The sequence below is a fragment of the Ahaetulla prasina genome, chromosome 1 (assembly GCF_028640845.1).
Source record: "Ahaetulla prasina isolate Xishuangbanna chromosome 1, ASM2864084v1, whole genome shotgun sequence".
NCBI lineage: Eukaryota > Metazoa > Chordata > Lepidosauria > Squamata > Colubridae > Ahaetulla > Ahaetulla prasina.
In genome coordinates, this window is record NC_080539.1 from 52,040,569 (window position 1) to 52,061,215 (window position 20,647).

The following is a 20,647-nucleotide window of genomic DNA, read 5'->3' on the forward strand; positions in this document are numbered from 1 at the left end:
TGTCTATTTTAAATTTCAAAGTGCTACATCAACTCCTGATTTCATCGTATTAAGAAACTACTTTGAATAACAAATCCATATCACCGGTAGATAACAAGTACCTATTGGATAGAGACAAACACCAGTTCCTTGTCTTTTACTGTCATGGCCTTTCTTTTTATTCCCACCAGACTCAGAGAATGGTAAGAAATGATGAGAAAACAAATCCATTTCTACTGGCTCAACTAAGATTAGTTGCTATTTAAGCTCCTCACCTCCCTGGATCATACCTTATGCAACGTTATCATATTTGTTCATTGAGAATTATATTGTCTATCCTGATTGACAGTGACTGAGACTTTTCACATTATTACTTCCTAATCTGTTTTTCACAAATACAATAACTGAAAAACACACTTATTAAATATGGATTATATTCCCTTCATAATAAGGGAGACAGTTTGGTGTAATGGTTAATGTGTTGGCCTAAAAATGAGAAGACTGTGAGTTCTAGTTCCACCTTAAACATGAAAGCTGTTGGGCTAGTCCATTCTCTCAGCCTGTGCCCCTCCCCCCCATACACAGGGTTGTTGTGGTACAATAGAGGAAGAGGAAAGAGTATTATGAATGTTTGCCACCTTGAGTTATCTATAAAGTACTAAAGGTGGGATAAAAATAAAATAAATAAAATAAACCATATTCAGCAGTTGCATTAGTTACAGTGTAGTCTGTAAATACTTATTCAAATTAAGTGTAATACTTATTAAAAACTAAATCTTGGCCTTTAGTAACTATCCTTTCACTGTCTTGAATAAGACAAATAATTGCCAAAAGAGAATTTCCTTTGTGGACACGGAGCCACTCTCACTGTGGAAAGTTGTCAAAAAGTATCTTTAGAAATACAGGAATGATAATCTTTCAGCATTTAAAAGTCAGAGTTGCATTTTTGGGTAGAACTCTGAACCTTTGCTTAAAACAGATCTTCCATATGCAATTGCTAGTAAATGCATTCTGGACAGTTTCTTCAAAAAGATTTGGATTTTTATAATCTTAGCTTCTTTACACATTTATGATGTATTACACACATCTAATATTTGCAAGACAGCCTGCACTGTAACTTCCAATAAGTTAAAATTACCTAGTTTGATATGTTAATTATAAGTAAAAACAAATGGAAATGTTGGAAGCGGAAAAGTTGCATCATGCTTACCTTGAATAATTTTATGGCTTCTGTTTGCAGTGCCTCTGATGGAAGGGTTGTAAGAGGAGAAGTAATTCCATCTTTGCTATGACAAAGAGTGGGATGCCTCCAGATTTGAGAAGCTGGAAATTAAAAAGGGAGCCAGAACAAATTACCACACATACCCATGTACTACTTAAAAGTCCTCTGTAAAAATGTAATATTAGATTGACCTAATAAAGTATTCTGTCTCAAAACTTGGCAAACTCTTAAATAGTGTCATTTTGGTTGATCCTATTGACACAATTGCCTTATTGAAGAAATTGGATTTTCTTCCTCTACATCAATGTTCCAAATTAATTAATACATAAATATATATTGAAATTAAGAAATATCACAAGAATTTAGGGATTCACCCTGGAATCTTGCAAGAGTTTAGGCAAGATTTTGTGAGAGAGTATGCTGTCATAATCTGCACAATTTGCAATTTCATGGAATAATGGCCATTTTAAAAAACTATAACCACATATACCAAGAGTTAACTAGCTATAGATCACCAACAATAACCAGCTATATAGATTATGAAGCATTGAATTAAGAAAATAACAAATTACTTGGAATATTATATGATAACATGCTTAGGTGTTATACAAGTATGTGCATAAACTTCAGCACATAGTATTTTTATGAAAATACTTATAGTCCAGCATTATATCAATACAGACTATTCTGAAGCACAGAAAATTAATTTCCACGTTTTTTGTCATATTATTTCATCACATTGTTTAATACCGTATATACTCGAGTATAAGCCGAGTTTTTCAGCACGTTTTTTGTGCTGAAACACGTCCCCTCGGCTTATACTCGAGTATATACGGCTTATACTCGAGGTTTTTTTTTTTCTTCTTTTTTTCACATTATACCGGATGGCGCAAACTTGGCGGGCTTTTGCATTAGCGCGGGGAAGCCCTGCCGGTGCAGTGAGAGGGCGGGGGGGGGGAGCCGCCCGCCTTCTCGGCTGAGGAGGAGGTTTCCCGACCGTAGCTGCCTCATTTCCCACCCTCGGCTTATACTCGAGTCCCCAGTTTACCCCAGTTTTTTGGGGTAAAATTGGGGACCTCGGCTTATACTCGGATCGGCTTATATTCGAGTATATACGGTACTTTATATTTCTTGCAAATGAGTACTGCCCACAAAAACATAAGGTTATTTGGATTGCAAAGTAGATAAAACTTCATATGCACTTTAAAGTTCCAGAGAGCAATATATCACTCTTACTGAAAATGTTAATATGCTCCTGCTGCACTCCTGTCTAGTAAATATCACGATGCTACTGACAATGTCAAAAGTTTAAAGATTTGATTAGTTAATTGGGTTGTCTACTAAGTCACACTATGACAGCTAACTTGAAAGGCAGTTTAAATAACCCTAATATGGCTATGTGAAAACTAAAAAAAAAGTACTGACAGCATTCCATATATATATATTAAGTACTCATTTAGAAATAGTAGTCCACTGCTTCCACTGTTACTCTAATAAATGATATATAGATGAGAATGAATTATTTCCCAATCTGCATGCATCTGAACAATTAGAGATCAAGAGTAAAGTTTGTTGAATTACCCAGATGTGTAAGTTTCTAGATGTAGCATTTTATGCTATGTAACATATTTATAATATTTGCAATAACTGAAACATTAACATACTGCTATAAATACGTATTTAGATATATCCCACATTCATTCTAATGAAAAGAACAGTTAAGAAAATGGTTGCCACATGCAAGGGGGCAGGTAAAGAGAGTAAATGATGAAATAAATAACATGATGCCACAATGCAAGTTCTATTCCTTTCCTGCATGTGCCATAGTGTCACATGCATATAGATAACAATGTGGAATTTGCATCACAATTTGATTCTGTGTACTCTGAGGTACCATTAGCTCACGGCCATTGATGTTTCCTAAAGAAATAGCTAAGGATTATGCAGCTTGACAAAAATTCCATAGTCAAATCTGTTGCTTATAAGCTATATTGTAGAGGCTTTGAACAATGTTCTTGTATTTGTGATTTTAAAAAAAATAGCTAATGGGGCTACACACATTTTGCAACTGATTTTAAAAAGAGTTTTGGAAACTCATACAATTTCTTCTCTGCTCTTTGTTCAACAGCCTGAAAAAATGATTCTGCTGCTTTAAGGAATCTGTTCGCTCTTAAAGCAGCAGCAATTGTACATCCTGATAAATAAGGATCGATAGCAGAAAATATATTGGCTTACTGGGTTCTCCTTCAATATTTAACAGTTTGCAGACAAGCTGTTCAAACTCTGTCCCAACATTTATATTTGTGCTTCCAGCAGCAATGGTGAGATAATAAAGCCAAGTATCCTAGGAAATCAAACATAATTTGTTTCACTTAAAGCTCTTTTTAAAAAATATATATGAAAAATTGATCAAAACATTTATACATACAGTAACTGTAATTGAAAAAACATATTATTGTTCTACAATTCAGTCAAAGTATTAATTATGTTTATTTCTACAGGAACATCAATTGAGATCATCCAATACAAATTTATATCACAAAATGCAAAATAAAGTACATTTTCTTAATTAAATTACATGATTAGTCTTTCAATATACAATTTATATAGGAATAAATTAAACTTAATGAAATCTTCTTCTCAACAATGGAATTTTCTCAAGTATTCCATGCAACATTATCATCAATTAGACAATTAGTAGTGCAAACAAATTGGCAACAATGAAGAAAGTATAAAACTAAGTGAAAGATAAGAAAATATTACTGTACATCTCACTCCAAATAGCAATTTAATTATCAACACTTAAGTATGTGTATGTGGACAAAATATAAAATGGCAGAAGAAAGGAATATTAGAGATATATGCATCAAATGTGTTGCTAAAAATAAAAAATAAAATAAAAAATTAATTTCAGAAAGTTTTAAAAACCTATTGGTGAGTAATCACATCATTGTACATCTTCCTGACACATAACTTTTCAATATACTTTATGGTGTACTTTAGTCAATTAACCAAATAGAAAAAAGTTTAAACTCATGTTAAGGTAATTTAGCAAGTTTACTATCTACATAGTCATTCTGTTCAAATGTAAAGTAAAACACAGTTACAAAAAAGAACTTGTCTTTCTCTGGTCATGTATACCATTCCCAAGTATAAATTCTACTTCTACTTTAGCCAAAGTAGCTTAGTTATGAATTATAAAAGCTATAAATGATAGTTTGTCTATCTTTCTGCAATTTTCAACTTCTCCTTGCAGCTAATGAAGGGAAAGCACAATGCTCATTTGAACTAATTCCTGCTATTGTAAATTATTATGTAGAATTATTCTAAATCTGTTAAGTTCCACTTTATTTATTAGTTTTGTCCAGATATGACTTTACCCCTGAATATACAGGTTTTTAATTTTTTTTCTGTAAGTAAGTGATGAAAGCTAGCTGCAAAATCTTGGGACAACGGAACATGTGCTACCTTCTCATACTTGGATCCTATTAGAAGATACGTGGGTGCTTGTTCCTTAGGATGGATGACAATGGTAAAATGTGTTGATAATAAGCTACGACCACTGGCTTCATAATCTTCATCTGAATCACAGGATCGATCAACTTCTTCAACTTTAGCTTCTAATAACTTTATCTGGCCCAAAGGAAACTAGAAGTAAAGGCATTAATATTAGGACAGAGCTACATTAAAATCTAGTCCATTAATCTTGCTATGATCAGTTGAGCATACATCTCATTCCATGACTGAAACTGGACAGACTTTGTTGAAAACATGATTTGTGTTTATTCTGCTTATTTTAGTTACAACTGTGATGGGGAAAGGATTAAGAAATGATGAACTTTTTTTCAGTATTCAGCTAGCAAAAGTGGTTGCAAATATGTTTCTGTGGCTCCATTTATTTATTTTTGTTTTGTTTTCACTCATTGTGGAAGAGTAAAACCAAGAAACAGAGGGAAAAATTAGCCTCTTCTTCTTCCATTGGAGTCTATGTGGTTCAGATCCCTATCTGCTTACCTACCTAGAAACCAAGAGAAATTATAGCTGGCTGGTCATCACAAAATAGCTGAGAAAAGTACTGTGGACTTCTATCTCCAGAAACTAGTAAACCAATACATCTCTACTCTGCTATATGTAAACAAGATAATTCTCTTTAGTTCTCCTATGGCATTCAGAAGAACACTGAGGATCTTTGCTTAATATTTCAAGGAAGATCATCTAGAAAAAATTGTTATAAATCCAAAATCATGGTCTCTCTGCCAGGAGATTAAACATACACTTATGCCATATAAATGGGAATACAATTAAGTAGCTCTCATAGCAAGATGTAATCTTGCAGGTATTGACTATATGAAGTTTGTGACTCCAAATGTTATTTTTTTGGGAGGGGGAGGGGGAATTTACAGTAGATTGAAAACAAGAGAATCTGAATAAATGTCTGGATATATGTTCTTACACATATAGACTGCATGTGTGCATGGGAATTTGTTTTAAACACACTTAAATATGAAGTACACAGTATAGAGAACTAAAGGAAGTCTCTGAAAAAAAACAGGTTAAGAAATAACCTGATATAAAATCATAGCTCTAATTTATAATTTCTTAATACATTAAAAAAATACCTTGTCTTCATGACTGCGGAAATAATATAAAGTTTTCCCAACTAGTATACACCACACTGTTTTGGAATATCCATGTTTCACCTGCAAATGAAATGAAATATTTTATGCAGAAAAGCAATGAAAAATTCTTTTTTTAATGCTGTATTTAAAAGCATTATAGTATTGGGCTACAGTGCAGTAACAACAAAGCTACAATTCTTCAGCAAAGTACTGTATTTCTGAAAATTTTGATGAAACAATGAAAAAATAGACACACAGCTATATAACTGAACTTTTATAGCTGAATATACAGTTCAAATAAAACTGATGTGAAATATAAATAGTGTAGCTGCACTTAAACATATAAGAATTAAGCTCCTTCGCCTCTTTCTGGATTATTTTCCTGCCTAGACATGATTCAAACTAAGAGTTTTCAGTTCTATTTTAGATTAATTTTCAGGCAAAGTTTTTTCCTATGACAACCTGTGGAAACAAATGCTGGATTTGGAAGACACAGGACAGAAAGAATTTCATGTACTAGAGAAATTTTAATGGTGTCATGGGCAGCCAAGAAAACAATTGGATTGAAGAATAAATCAAACTGGAATTCTCATACATAGTATTAATATCCAGACTTAATGACTATCATTTTGGAGACCCAATTACCTTTAGAACTTTTCATGTTGAAAAAACTGAAGAAAAAAGAAGAAGAATAGCCAGGGCCAATATAGATGGATTTGATTAGAACAGTACTTCTAAGAGACCTAAATTGAAGGCAGATTATTCTAAAGAGATTATGGTCCCTAAGAATTAACACCAACATTAAATCAATCAATTAATATTTTACAGATCTGTTGAAACCTAAGCAATCTAAATTTAATTATGGTCACTTGAAAATAGATAACCTTCTTAATAGAGTCATTACATCAGTTCTTTTCAACAACTACCGTATACTTTTTTTTTATATTTGTGCATAAGAGCACAAACGTGCCTACCTTTCCTGTCCAACTGTTTCCTTTCATTATATCCAATTTATATAGTTATTACATACTTATACTCATATATATGCTTATATATTATATAGTTACTTCATGCTTATGCTTATATATACTGTTGTGACAAAATAAAAAAAAATACTTTTTCCAAGTTCAAATGAAATGGCAAAAAGCTTCTGAACATAGTTGCAACAGAAGAAGAAAGATCATGGGAATTTAGGTTTCATGTTATACTTTGGGAGTATAAAAAGGAGATAGTCATTACAATGCTTTTTGGTGTATTTTTTTTAATTCTACCTCCCTGGTAATGTTTTACTCCTATTTTTTGCAAGTCTGCTTGGAACACCAAGAGGGATTTCAAGTACTAGGTTAATCTTAAAACTTTTCCAAAAACTGGCATTTTATTAGCTAACTTTTAAAACTAATTAAAGAGTAATAGCTAACTAAAAAGAGCAATGAATTCTTAATACCAAACCAATGGATACTTTCCTCCAGAAGTTTTCTTCATAAAGGCAGAAAAAGAAACATTACATTTTGTACACATGTTTGCTGATATCCCAATACCTAGCTGATATTATCTGCATTTTAAAAAGGTTCCTGATTAAATGCAAAGACATATTAAATGATGCCGAATTTAGCCTCCAAATGGTCAGGAAAAACTTTAAGTATTCCAAACTTACCCAAATGAATTACCCAAATGAAAAACAAATGAAAAACAAAGCTAATCCCCAGTATTATGGGGATTGTTTATGTATCTATTAAAAAAAAACAATTTTACCATTTTCTGTATCAAAGCAATATTGTGAAAGAATAGGAAAGTTGTTTTATTTATTTATTTATTTATTTTGTCAAACACATACTAAACAATATATATAAGTATAAGCATGAATTAAACATACAAATTGAATACAACCAAAGGGAACATTAGGACGGGAATGGTAGGCATGCTGGTGCTCTTATGCACGCCCCTTACAGACCTCTTAGGAATGGGGTGAGGTCAACAGTAGACAGTTTTAGGTTAAAGTTTTGGGGATTTTGGGATGAGACCACGGAGTCAGGTAGTGCATTCCAGGCATTAACAACTCTGTTACAGAAGTCATATTTTTTACAATCAGGATTGGAGCGGTTCACTTTAAGTTTGAATCTATTGTGTGCTTGTGTACTGTTGTGGTTGAAGCTGAAGTAGTCTTCGACAGGAAGGACATTGTAGCAGATGATTTTATGAGTTATGCTCAGGGAATGCCGAAGGTGGTGTAGTTCTAAATTTTCTAAACCCAGAATTTCAAGTCTGGTGGCATAAGGTATCTTGTTGCAATCAGAGGAGTGGAGGACTCTTCTTGTGAAATATTTCTGGACACGCTCAATTGTATTAATGTTCAATTAAAAAAAAAGGGCCGGTTTAGCTCTGCCTGGTAAGGCCTGTTATTAAGAACACAAAGCCTGCAATTACTGCAGGTTCGAGCCCGGCCCAAGGTTGACTCAGCCTTCCATCCTTTATAAGGTAGGTAAAATGAGGACTCAGATTGTTGGGGGGGCAATAAGTTGACTTTGTAAATATATACAAATAGAATGAGACTATTGCCCTATACATTGTAAGCCGCCCTGAGTCTTCGGAGAAGGGCGGGGTATAAATGTAAACAAAAAAAAAAAAATATGAAGTGTGGGTTCCAGACAGATGAGCTGTAATCGAGAATTGGTCTAACAAATGTTTTGTATGCTCTGGTTAATAGTGTAATCTTTCTGGAGAAGAAGCAACGCAAGATTAGGTTTACAACTCTTAATGCCTTTTTTGCTATGTAGTTGCAGTGGGCTTTGGCACTTAAATCATTTGATCATTTGAACTTCAAGATCTTTGACAGAGTGAGGGTCATCTACAAGGTCATGTCCGTCTAGCTTGTATTTAGTGTTTTGATTCTTTTTTCCAATGTGTAAGACAGAGCACTTGTTGGTTGAGATTTGGAGTTGCCAAATTTTTGACCATTCCAACACAAAGTCAAGGTCTTTTTGAAGGGTAGCAGCATTGCTGGTAGTGTTAAATAGTTTAACATCATCAGCGAAGAGAACACAGTTACTTATAATATAGTCACAGAAATCGTTTATGTATAATATGAAGAGTGTTGGTCTTAGAACGCCTTAGGGTCCCCCACTATTAACAGGAGCAGGATTTGATAGGGCACTGCTTATTTTGACCACTTGTTGCCTGTTTGACAGGAACGCAGTTATCCAATTATGGAGGAGTCCGGAGATGCCGTAGGATTTTAGTTTTAGAAGTAGTTTGTCGTGTACCACTGAATCAAAGGCTTTACAGCAGTCTATGTAAATTGCATCTATTGCTTTGCCCTGATCAAGATTTGTAATCCATATGTTTTTGCAGTGAAGAAGTTGTAGATTACAGGATAATTTTTTCTGAAACCAAATTGTTTATTAGAGTAGGTTGTTTGTTTCTAGGTGGAGGGTAATGGTTTGGTTGATGATTGATTCCATTACTTTGGAGGTGACGCAGTATAAAGAGATTGGTCTGTAGTTTTCAACTAAGCTGTGGTCTCCTTTTTTAAAGACAGGGATGACCGTGGCTAGTGACCATATTATTATTACTGAATTATATTATAATATTATAATTATAATAATATATATTCTAATAATTCTAATAATTCTAATATAATATAATATAAATTATATTATATTATATAAATTATATTAATTATATTATATTATATTATATTATATTATTATATTATATTATATTATATTATATTATATTATATTATATTATATTATATTATATTATATTATATTATATTATATTATATTATATTATTATCACCAGAGGAGCCATATATAGTACTGTAGTTTCTGAATGTTCTATTCATTACATTTAAGAAATATGGGGACCAAAATCCCACACATACTGATAGCAAAGGACATAAATAAAATTAAATCCTATAAGGTTTTGCTGTCCTTAGCAAAAAAATCCCCAAACACACCCGAACTTGCATATTTCTTTACTGCCCTCCTGCTCCCTTAAGAGTAGTGAAATTTTCACTGTTTATAGGCCTATAAACACCCCTGCTTTTAAACCACCCCTATTTTTGGATCAGTAATCTACCAATTTAATAGTAATTTAGAAATTTTTTGATGTAATTAATAAAATTAAAATACTCAGTTTTCTAAACGAAAACTCTTGAAACATAAAAACAAAATAGAAATATCAAGAAAAAAGTAACGTCTTTTACCTTAGTAAGCAAGCCTTTCACTGCTGGTTTAATATCTGGTTGAATAAAAAGTGGGCTTGCAGCTTGTACTTTAAGGACATTTTGTAAAACTTTGATCCATTCTTCTAAGATATTTGGGGAATCTGCAGTCATGTAATAAGTTCGTTTTTCTGTAGTCAGCTGAGGAGCAATAGAAACAAAACACTTTGACTGAAAATAACTGGAACGTTTTTACTGATAACCTCCTGATTGCTACCAATACAAAATATTATAATAAATATAGTCTAAAGGTTATTAATGTGTTTATAACTAAATCTTTGATGGGAATTCAAGGTGACATTGTTATTTCTCAACAATATTTTATCCTCATTAAAACCATGAGATACAAGCTAGTCCTTGACTTATAACCATTCATTTTATGACATTCAAAGTTACAACAATGCTAAGAAAATGAATTATGACTTAACACAGTATCTTTGCAGTCACATGATCATGTCTATGGAGATTCTCAGTCATCTAGGTCACGGTTGTCCCAAAGTTGTCAAGTGGCAACTGGACTTTCTGGTTTTTCTTTGAAGACATTTTGCTTCTCAACCAAGACGTTTCTTGCATGAGAAGCAAAATGTCTTCAAAGAAAAACCAGAAAGTCCAGCTGCCTCTTGAAAAAGTAACATGATCATGATTTTGGTGCTTTGCTACCGACATGTATTTGCAACTATTGCATTTGTCCAATGTCATGCTATTGCCATTTGTGTTCTTTTCAGGTGGCTTTCAAAAACAAAGTTATTGGGGAAGCCAGGTTCACTTAATGGCTGCATGATAGGCTTAATGACTATGGCAAAAAAATAGTAAAAACAGATGCAACTCCCCTAATGATTGCATCACTTAGTGACAATAGTTCCAGTCCCAACAGTAGTCATAAGTTGAGGACTACTTATAATTAAGGCTGGTGTGAATGGTCGGGATCCTGCTATAAACTTCACGGCTGAGTGAGACTAGAACCTAGACCTAGTCCTAGTCCAAAATTCTAATCCATAGGCAATTGGTAGGAATATAAACTTATCAAAACCATTTATTATGGATGTGTTAATAATGGTTTTAGATCATAAATTCATGATTTGTCTTCAAAATTCCCATAGATGCCTAACCAGGATAGGAACTCATTCAGGTACTTTGAAAGCATTAAGGGTCAGATTTATTTTATTTTATTTATTTATTTATTGAATTTTTATACCGCCCTTCTCCCGAAGGACTCAGGGCAGTGTACAGCCGGAGATAAAATACAAAATATGTACAATTAAAACAAATTAAAACATATCAAAATTACAAAAACGGCTAATAATTAAAATTAAATTTAAAATATTTAAGAATATTAATAAAACCCCAATTTAAAATCAAACTATTATGCCAGTCCCGCTTGAATAAATAAGTATGTTTTTAGCTCACGACGGAAGGTCTGAAGATCAGGCACTTAACGTAGGCCATGGGGGAGTTCATTCCAGAGCGTCGATGCTCCCACAGAGAAGGCCCTACCCCTGGGGGCCGCCAGCCAACACTGTTTTGCAGACGACACCCTGAGGAGACCCTCTCTATGAGAGCGTATGGGTCGGTGGGAGGCATAGGGTAACAGCAGGCGGTCTCGTAATCGTAAGATTCAGAGGAAAGATCTTCACTGGTTCTTTTTTTGAGTAAAAAGGTATGGGGCAGGGGTGAAATGCTCTCGGTTCGGACCGGATCGCCTGATCCAGTAGCGATGGCGGCGGGTGGTTCAGAGAACCAGTAGCAAAAATCCCTGCCCCTCCACCCCAGCTGAGCCGCATGATCATCAGAGGTTGTTGTTGTTTTTTTACTTTTAAAAGCATTTTAAAAATGCTTTTAAAAGTAAAAAAAAAGCCTCTGATGATCGCACGGCTCAGTTGGGATCGTCAGAACCCTTTAAAAGCATTTTTTCTACAACCTCTTCGGTTGAGGTATGGGAGATAGATTTGGAAAAGGAGATCAGTCTATTTTCATCCCTTGTGCCAAATGGTCAATACTCTCAAAGATAAACTTCTGGAAGAATGTGATAGAAAGTGGAAACAGTTGCTGACCTTATCTTTATTCACATAAAGAGAAGGTCTCACAAAATGAATATTCACAATTCATTTTGAAATGGATTATGCTTTGTTTTCTACATAAACAGAAAATTTATTCAATAATTCCAAGGGGGTATATATATCCAAAAGGTGCTTTTTCAAAAGGCAACTAGTTTGTTTTTCCTTGAAGACATTTCATTTCCCATCCAAGAAGTTCTGAAGAAGGTTCTTGGATAAAAAGTGAAATATCTTCAAGGAAAACCAAAGTCCAGTTGCCTTTTGAAAAAGCATCTTTGGGACATGACCTGGATGACTTGAGAATCTCCATAGACAAGGGTATATCTGCCTGTATAAGCACCATACAAATTCCCCATGTGTACACATACTTTCTGACACATATAAGCAAATGCCCCATCTTTGCACAGCAAATTATTTCTTCCTAAAGGTTAGGAAGGAAAAAAGATGCAAGTCCAATATCCCATCCAAATACATTATCTCTTTATCTCCTTTTTTCTCAGCATAGTTCTTACCTATTACTGATTCGTTTAATTTTTTCTGAGAAATCACAGCTGGTGCAGATTTCAACTTCATTAAGCAGCAGTTTTAATGAAGCGCTATCCATATAAATACATATATGTTATATATCCCAATGGGTTGCTCAGGGAGCACTGCTAAAGGGGAAGCCTGTATCAGTCAAATCTTACTTTCCTACAACCACAAATGAAATCTGGAAGCTTGCAACTGCCCAAGTGTCTACCACTATCTATTTCTTCATGAAGAGTTTGTAATATGATCACAAGTCAGTAGGAAGAAAAAGGGAAAACTACATCCTGGTGTACACATGACTGCTATTCTGTTGCCCCATGAAACATCATAAATAAGGAAATACCTGAATTGTTTGTTTTCCATCACCTCTTACAATATGGCTGGATGCACTTAATTCAATTTGACCTTGGGGTTTTCTTATTACATCACTCTATGGGACAAAAAAAATGTAATAAGTAAATTTTCATGTGGAATACCAATAAACATCAACCACATATCAGAGCAAAAAACTGAAATTCACTTTCAGATGGTTGGACATCATAACCCCTTTACAACTGATGGATACATTTAGAATTTTTTTAAATATTTTGCATATTTTTGGCATTCAAAAATAATATAAGCGTATAATTATTTATAAGGAATTTTTGAAGGTTTAAACATAATCCCTTTCTTTCCAACCTGTATTTACAACAACCTTCTGAAGTAACTGAAAAGACTGAGAAGTAACTATGTAGTGGCATAGCTCTCCTTTTCTCAGAGCATACAAGTTCCACAATCACATCAAGGTAAGGGATATTATTATTATTATTCTACAATAATAATAATAATAGGTTCTATCATATCGCAAGATCTAAAATGGACAGCTAACATCAAAAACATCATTAAAAAAGGACAACAAAGAATGTTCTTTTTGCGCCAACTCAGTAAGCTCAAACTGCCCAAGGAGCTGCTGATTCAGTTCTACAGAGGAATTATTGAGTCTGTCATTTACACCTCTATAACTGTCTGGTTTGGTTCTGCAACCCAACAAGAAAAACACAGACTTTATAAAGATATTTGGGATTGTGTTGGTTTTCCTTATTCTCTTTTGTACGATATTCTGTTTATTCTTGACTCTTCTTTATTACGTATTTAAAATTTGCAAACTTAGCTACTTCGTGTCACCTGCTTGCCTTATGGCTGTTGTATGTGTTAAAAAATTTGAGTAAAATTCTTATTTTAGATAAGAAAAATGAAAATTTACCATACCTGATATGTATTTGTATAAACCTTTTTTGACTAATAAAAACTTTTTGAATAAAAAAAAAAAAAGAAAAACACAGACTTCAGAGGATAATTAGAACTGCAGAAAAAATAATTGCTACCAACCTGCCTTCCATTGAGGACCTGTATACTGCATGAATCAAGAAGAGGGCCGTGAAAATATTTGCAGATCCCTCGCATCCTGGACATAAACTGTTTCAACTTCTACCCTCAAAACGATGCTATAGAGCACTGCACACCAGAACAACTAGACACAAGAACAGTTTTTCCCTGAAGGCCATCACTCTGCTAAACAAATAATTCCATCAACACTGTCAGACTATTTACTGAATCTGCACTACTATTAATCTTCTCATCGTTCCCATCACCAATCTCTTTCCACTTATGACTGTATGACTGTAACTTTGTTGCTGGCAATCCTTATGATTTATATTGATATACTGACCATCAATTGTGTTGTAAATGTTGTACCTTGATGAACGTATCTTTTCTTTTATGTACACTGAGAGCATATGCACCAAGACAAATTCCTTGTGTGTCCAATCACACTTGGCCAATAAAATTCTATTCTATTCTATTCTAGAATTATCTTGATTCATAACAATCACTGCCCACTGTCTCCTAGGCAGCTTGGATCAATGGAAAAATAGTGGGAGGAGAGAAGAGTTCCATACTTTATTGAAGAATACCACAAAAAGAATGGAGAAGGAGATAACTGGACAAAAAATAAGATGGTTGGAAGAAATATGATAATCTAAATGTAGCTAGTGAATGTCCTAAGGCAGGGGTGTCCAAACTTGGCAACTTTAAGACTTGTGGACTTCAACTCCCAGAAGTCCACAAGTCTTAAAGTTGCCAAGTTTGGACACCCATGTCCTTAGGTCATCCATGAATGTGTGAGGATTACAGCCCTGGTTTCTTAAACATCTCCAGATTCTAAAGTCATCAGAGGGCAGAGTCCAGAGGAAATTATACTGAATTGGTTCCAAGAGCACTGAGAGTCACTAAAGTTTCATATATTATATTAAAGCACTGATTAGCAACAAGATTTCTAGAACAGATAGCAAAACTGCTAGATCAGACTTTTGCTGCAAGTGTTTGGACTGCAAGAATTATTTCTATGCAGCTCTCAGAATTAAAAACACTGCCTTGTTTACTACTCTCTCCAAATTAAAATTTATTACATATATTGTCTCATAAACATGGCTGAAGAACAGAGAAAAGAGATTTCAGGTAATCCATTATTATACTTCAGATCAATTCAAAAGCAAATTGTTGCATAAAGATTCAGTAAAGAAACACAGACAAACACAGTCTTAATGATCTAATCTTATAATTTACACTTGCTTACCGGAGATTTATAATAAAGCAATTCACCGCCTTTGAGTACAAACCATCGTCGTTTCCATGTTTTTACTTTACCACTCATTTTTAACAAATATCCAGATTTCTCTAGCAGTTCCTATAGTTTAAAAGAAAAAAAATGCTAAAATTATTTGATGAATGCACTATGAATTGATAAACAGTATTTCTAACCAAAATGATGTTTCAGGTCCTAATACAAAATTAGGAAAAATACTCATAGACACATAACATAAATGTTCAAGTAAAAACAATTAAGAACCAGAATTAAAAATCCAGCACACCCCAATGGTCTCAAAAACTACTGACAGGACCACTGGAACCAACAGACATATAACGTCTGTCCAGTTCTTATTACATAGATTCATACATAGATTCATATATTGTGTATGATTAACAGCATGAGAAAGGAAAAGAAATGTTAAGATACAACAAGTAAAATACGGTGGCTCAGTTGCTAGGATGCTGTGCTTGTAGATCAAAAGGTCAGCAGTTCAACGGTTTGAATCCCTAGTGCCACGTAACGGGGTGAGCTCCCATTACTTGTCCCAGCTTCTGCCAACCTAGCAGTTCGAAAGCACGTCAAAAATGCAAGTAGAAAAATAGAGACCACCTTTGGTGGGAAGGTAATAGTGTCCGTGCGCCTTTGGCGTTTTTAGTCATGCCGGCCACATGACCATGGAGACGTCTTCGGACAGCGCTGGCTCTTTGGCTTTGAAACAGAGATGAGCACCGCCCCCTAGAGTCGGGAATGACTAGCACATATGTGCGAGGGGAACCTTTACCTTTAATCATGCCATATACAAAATAACCAGCACCATCTTCTAAAAGAAGGAACAGCCCTACAGTTCTAATGCTTGAAGCCGGATTGAAATAGAAAGATATTATAGTTTACTTACATTTTTTCCATTATCACTAGATGATGAACAAGTTTTAGGCATTTTTTGTTCTGGTTCTGAATAATCTGTATCAGTTGAATAGGCATCAGGAGGAATGGCATAATCACCTTCTGAAGTCATTGAAGACAGAGAGACCCCTGAGTGCAAGCAAGTGAATATGAATATGATTACGATCCTAACTGATGGGTTGTGTGGATAGGCTTCATTGCATTATGAAATACAGAAGAAATTAGAGTTTCAGAACACTAATTCCTGAGAAAAAGGAAAACATAAAAAGAAACTCAAAATGACACTACTCTGATTGTGTTTGGCTCAAGATAAGGCAGAGAGCAACTATCACAGGATTTCAAGTTTCTGTTACGCTATCTACCACAATGGAGTTCTGTGCTGTGCTTCTTTCTTGACCTTCCTACTTAAAGCTTTAAGTGATGGAGAAGATTCTGTTTCTGCTACCTATTTTCCAGGTGGTACCTGTCCTGGAGTCTTTCCCTATTCCAACATGTGTGACATTCTCCTGCTGGCTGTGGGATTCTGGGAGTTGCTCCACACATCTTAAAGCTTCCAAGATTGCATAATATTGGTTTAGAAGTTTCAGCCCTCTTTAGTAAACTGATCTTCACAAGAGATAAAATTAAATTTATTTTTCAAAACAATGAAGCATATTTTATTTTTAAACGCATTTACAAAGGTACATGCAGGGTTCCAGGCAGACCCTGTGGATGGTGTTGGTCTGTTACCAATGAATATTTTCTCCTTGTGAGATGGAAATTATTATAATGTGACAAACCTAAAGAAGCAAATGAAAGGCTGAAATACATGTTCATTTTTAAAAATTATACAGAAAAATGAAAATATTAGTTTCCATAACAGAAAATTAAATTAACAATAACGGATTTTTTTTAAATTTTAAACTATGTTTATATAGATAGTATTTTTCAGATGGAAAAATTCTGTTTATTTATCTGGTCTTCTCTTAGATTCCTAGAAAATCCATATTTTAATAATTGGCTGTTTGTTGCAATGTTGAATCTTCTTGTCTTCCTTCTGTTCTCTTGGAGTTCTGTCTTTGCCTTTGCCTGTGTTTGTGGCAGAGAGAGAATCTCTTCCTCGTGAGCATGTGGTTTCTATAATTGGCAAGCAGCCTTATGAATGTCTAGCATAAGAGGCTACATCCACATCTCTCCTATGAATAGCAGTATTGTGAGTTGGGAAATATTGCTGTGGATTTATTGATCACCTTGGTGCTTTTATAATATTACTTTCTAAAAAAAAAAGATTCATCAAGCATTCCTAATTTTTTAAAAGTGAGAGTCAGCATGGTGTTGTAAAATAAATTTTGAACTGGCACCAAGTTCCAACACAGCCGTAGAAGCTCACTGGTAACACTTGTGACAGTGAACGTCTCTCCACATCAGGGGTCTCCAACCTTGGTCCCTTTAAGACTTGTGGATTTCAACTCCCAAAGTCCCTCAGCCAGCAAAGCTCTACATCACAAGATTAGTATTAGAAATTCATCTTGTAAGGTAGAAATTTAAATTAAATTTTCCTTTTCTCAATCTCTAATGAAAACTGTTTAATGTATTCTGTTAATAGCAGCACCATTTTAACTTTATCTGTCCTAAAGGTTATAATAGTTGTTTTGTTATAAAGTTTGCCCACCTCGTTTCATAGCCCGGGGGCTACCAGGACCACTTCTGCTTCGAGAGTCTGATTCAGATGTCCGTGAACTGGATTGGGAACCATCTTCTTCAGATCCAGAGGAGTCATCTAAGAATGGGTTGTTACTGATTTGTGTTGCTTTCTGATAAAATCAACAAGCCATTATTTAAAACTGTTTACTGCAATAGTCAAAAAAAGACAGCATAATAATAATGATATATAGTATTCATATGGGATTTTTTAGATGAGAGATTGCTTAGAGTAGACTATGGTTATATAAATAATTTTCTATCATTAACAGTTTGTTTTTAAAATATTTTATAGGTAGATTAGATTTGCTGCTGTATTAAAAAAAAATCTATTTCATGACTTAATTATATTTGGTAGATATAGCTTAAACAAATCTACACTGAGACTTGCATTTTCATTGGTATACAGGTGATTCCACATTATTAAGGCATGTCACATAATATTGTGCTGTGTAATAATGTTTGGAACCTGGCTCCTTCTCATCTCTATCCAAAAAGAGACATGGAAAGACATGTCCTTGCATTGCTAGATAAATAGATAAATAGATAGACAGACAGACAGACAGACAGATAGATAGATAGATAGATAGATAGATAGATAGATAGATAGATAGATAGATAGATAGATAGATAAATAGATAATGGTAGAGGACAGGAAGGCCTGGAGGAACGTTGTCCATGGAGTCGCAAAGAGTCGGACACGACTTTGCAACTAACAACAACAAATTGCTAGATAAAGATTTTTTGCACCTAAGCATACTACTGAAGACTGGTATCCAATTTCTGTTTCTTTGCATTTCTATTATTTTAGTCAATATTTCTGTCCCTGAAATTTTATTCAATTTCAGGTTTCATATTTGGCATATTAAATAAAACATGCATTCTGATTGCATGTCAGTTCTTTGTAGGTATCTCCAAATTAGTGGAATGTAGACAAGAGTATGTTGTACCAATGAAAGATAGTTTTTAAATCAGAGAATAAAATTTGGATCTAGAAGTGCTTGCAACTAAAATAAACCATGTTTGAGCAACAGAAACACATTTTGTTATTAAGGTAGCTACTTTATTATTCTTTCAAAGGAACAAGAATTACTTTTCCAGTTTAAGGGGGCCAGGGGGGAGGGAAGCAGAATATTTTGAGTAAACATAAACAGAAGAAGCCACATTTTTAAAGTGGACCTAACATAATATTTCTCCACACGTAATTGTAAAAAAATGATTACCCCTTTAAGAGTAGTATAAACTGGTGCAGTCATGTTCTTATATATTAATGATGTGTAGAGCCCTGATGGAGAATATGAAGATGAAGAAGAGGAACCTGAAACAAAGTTTTTTAAAAAATAGATTCAGAAAATATTGGGTATATAATTTTTTTTTAATTTGAAAAAGATCAGTTAATTTGCTAAACAGATAGACTGGAAAAAACATATATAAGATTAGTTTATATCTTTTATTTAAATATACATATTTAAGATAGAAAACTCAAATTCAAAAAGTATATATATATATTTATATATATACATATACATATATATGTACATTTTTTGGTGTATATATATATATTCCTGAGGTTTTCGCGGGTGTTTGTATGTAGGTCTTTGACCTATGGCTCCCTAGGACACACCATCTACCAGAAGAAAACACACACAAACCGCTATCTGCACGCACTCTCACACCACCACCCAGCACAGATCAACTCCATAGCCAAGACACTCATCTCTAGAACAAAACGCTTAGCTGACGAACAACACCTAAAAACCGAACTACACACTCTCACAAACGTACTAACATCCAATGGATTCCAGAGAAATAAGATTACCAAACTAATCCAAAAAGAACCCCCCACTAAAACCCAAGACAGAGAACAAGAAAATGGCACAGCCCTCCTCCCATATATAAAAGGCACCACAGACAGAATCAGCAAGATCCTCCACAAACATAACATCAAGACAGCATTCTGCACAAACCAAAAAATATCCACCATCCTAAGAAACCCCAAAGACAAAATTGAGTTAGAAAATCAAGGAGTATATGAAATCCCATGCACCGCCTGCCCCACCACATACATTGGACAAACCAACAGAAGAATAAGTGCACGCATTGAAGAACACAAGAACTCAGTCAAAAAAGAGGAACCAACTTCTTCCCTGGTCCAACACCTTAAAGCCACAGGACATGATATTGACTTTAAAAAGACCAGAACTATTGCCAAAACTGAACACTTTAACAACAGAATAATCAGAGAAGCCATCGAGATAGAAAAACGCCCACACAGCATGAACAAACGAGATGATACCTCCCGCCTACCAGCCATTTGGAAACCCGCCCTTATTGACAAACGAGTCCTTAACACGAGGAATGACACCAGACCCACACTCACGAGGTCCACACAGGATGTCACCACCATACATCCACCCAGAAAGCAGACCCAAACCCACACAGATCAGGAAGCACGACCAAGGACCAGAAGCCAGACCGCAGCTGCAACATTAGCCATTTCAAACCCCTCCAATCCATACATGCAGCAGACTGACACCCACTATGAAGATGTAGCACAACCACGACCACGAAGCCAAACAGTAGCAGTGCAGCTTACCAGCTCAAATCCCCCTGCAACTCAGACTAATCTGAGCACAACCAAGCCCCCACCCAAACAGGACACACCCCCAGCCAATCAGAGCACACACACACAAAAAAACCCCATCCAATCAGAGCACAGCCAAGCTCCCACCCAATCAGTTCAAACCCCCACTAGCAGTTAAAAAGGAAGAAACAGCTGCAATCACACATTGCTCCCAGAAGCACAAA

General features: G+C 34.7%; 1 protein-coding gene across 3 annotated transcripts in view; it reads right to left on the bottom strand.

The window, feature by feature from the left end:
* Window positions 1-20,647, bottom strand: part of PLEKHH2 (pleckstrin homology, MyTH4 and FERM domain containing H2) — an 87,246-nt gene that overhangs the window by 29,111 nt on the left and 37,488 nt on the right. For all 3 annotated transcript variants that reach the window (XM_058165236.1, XM_058165237.1, XM_058165238.1), the window contains exons 10-19: window positions 19,063-19,157; window positions 17,811-17,952; window positions 16,152-16,288; window positions 15,242-15,352; window positions 12,971-13,057; window positions 10,028-10,186; window positions 5,821-5,901; window positions 4,670-4,849; window positions 3,437-3,545; window positions 1,190-1,302 (exon numbers count right to left, since the gene is read on the bottom strand). In XM_058165236.1, the coding sequence (XP_058021219.1) occupies window positions 1,190-1,302; window positions 3,437-3,545; window positions 4,670-4,849; window positions 5,821-5,901; window positions 10,028-10,186; window positions 12,971-13,057; window positions 15,242-15,352; window positions 16,152-16,288; window positions 17,811-17,952; window positions 19,063-19,157 (1,214 nt within the window). The remainder of the gene's footprint in view (window positions 1-1,189; window positions 1,303-3,436; window positions 3,546-4,669; window positions 4,850-5,820; window positions 5,902-10,027; window positions 10,187-12,970; window positions 13,058-15,241; window positions 15,353-16,151; window positions 16,289-17,810; window positions 17,953-19,062; window positions 19,158-20,647) is intronic.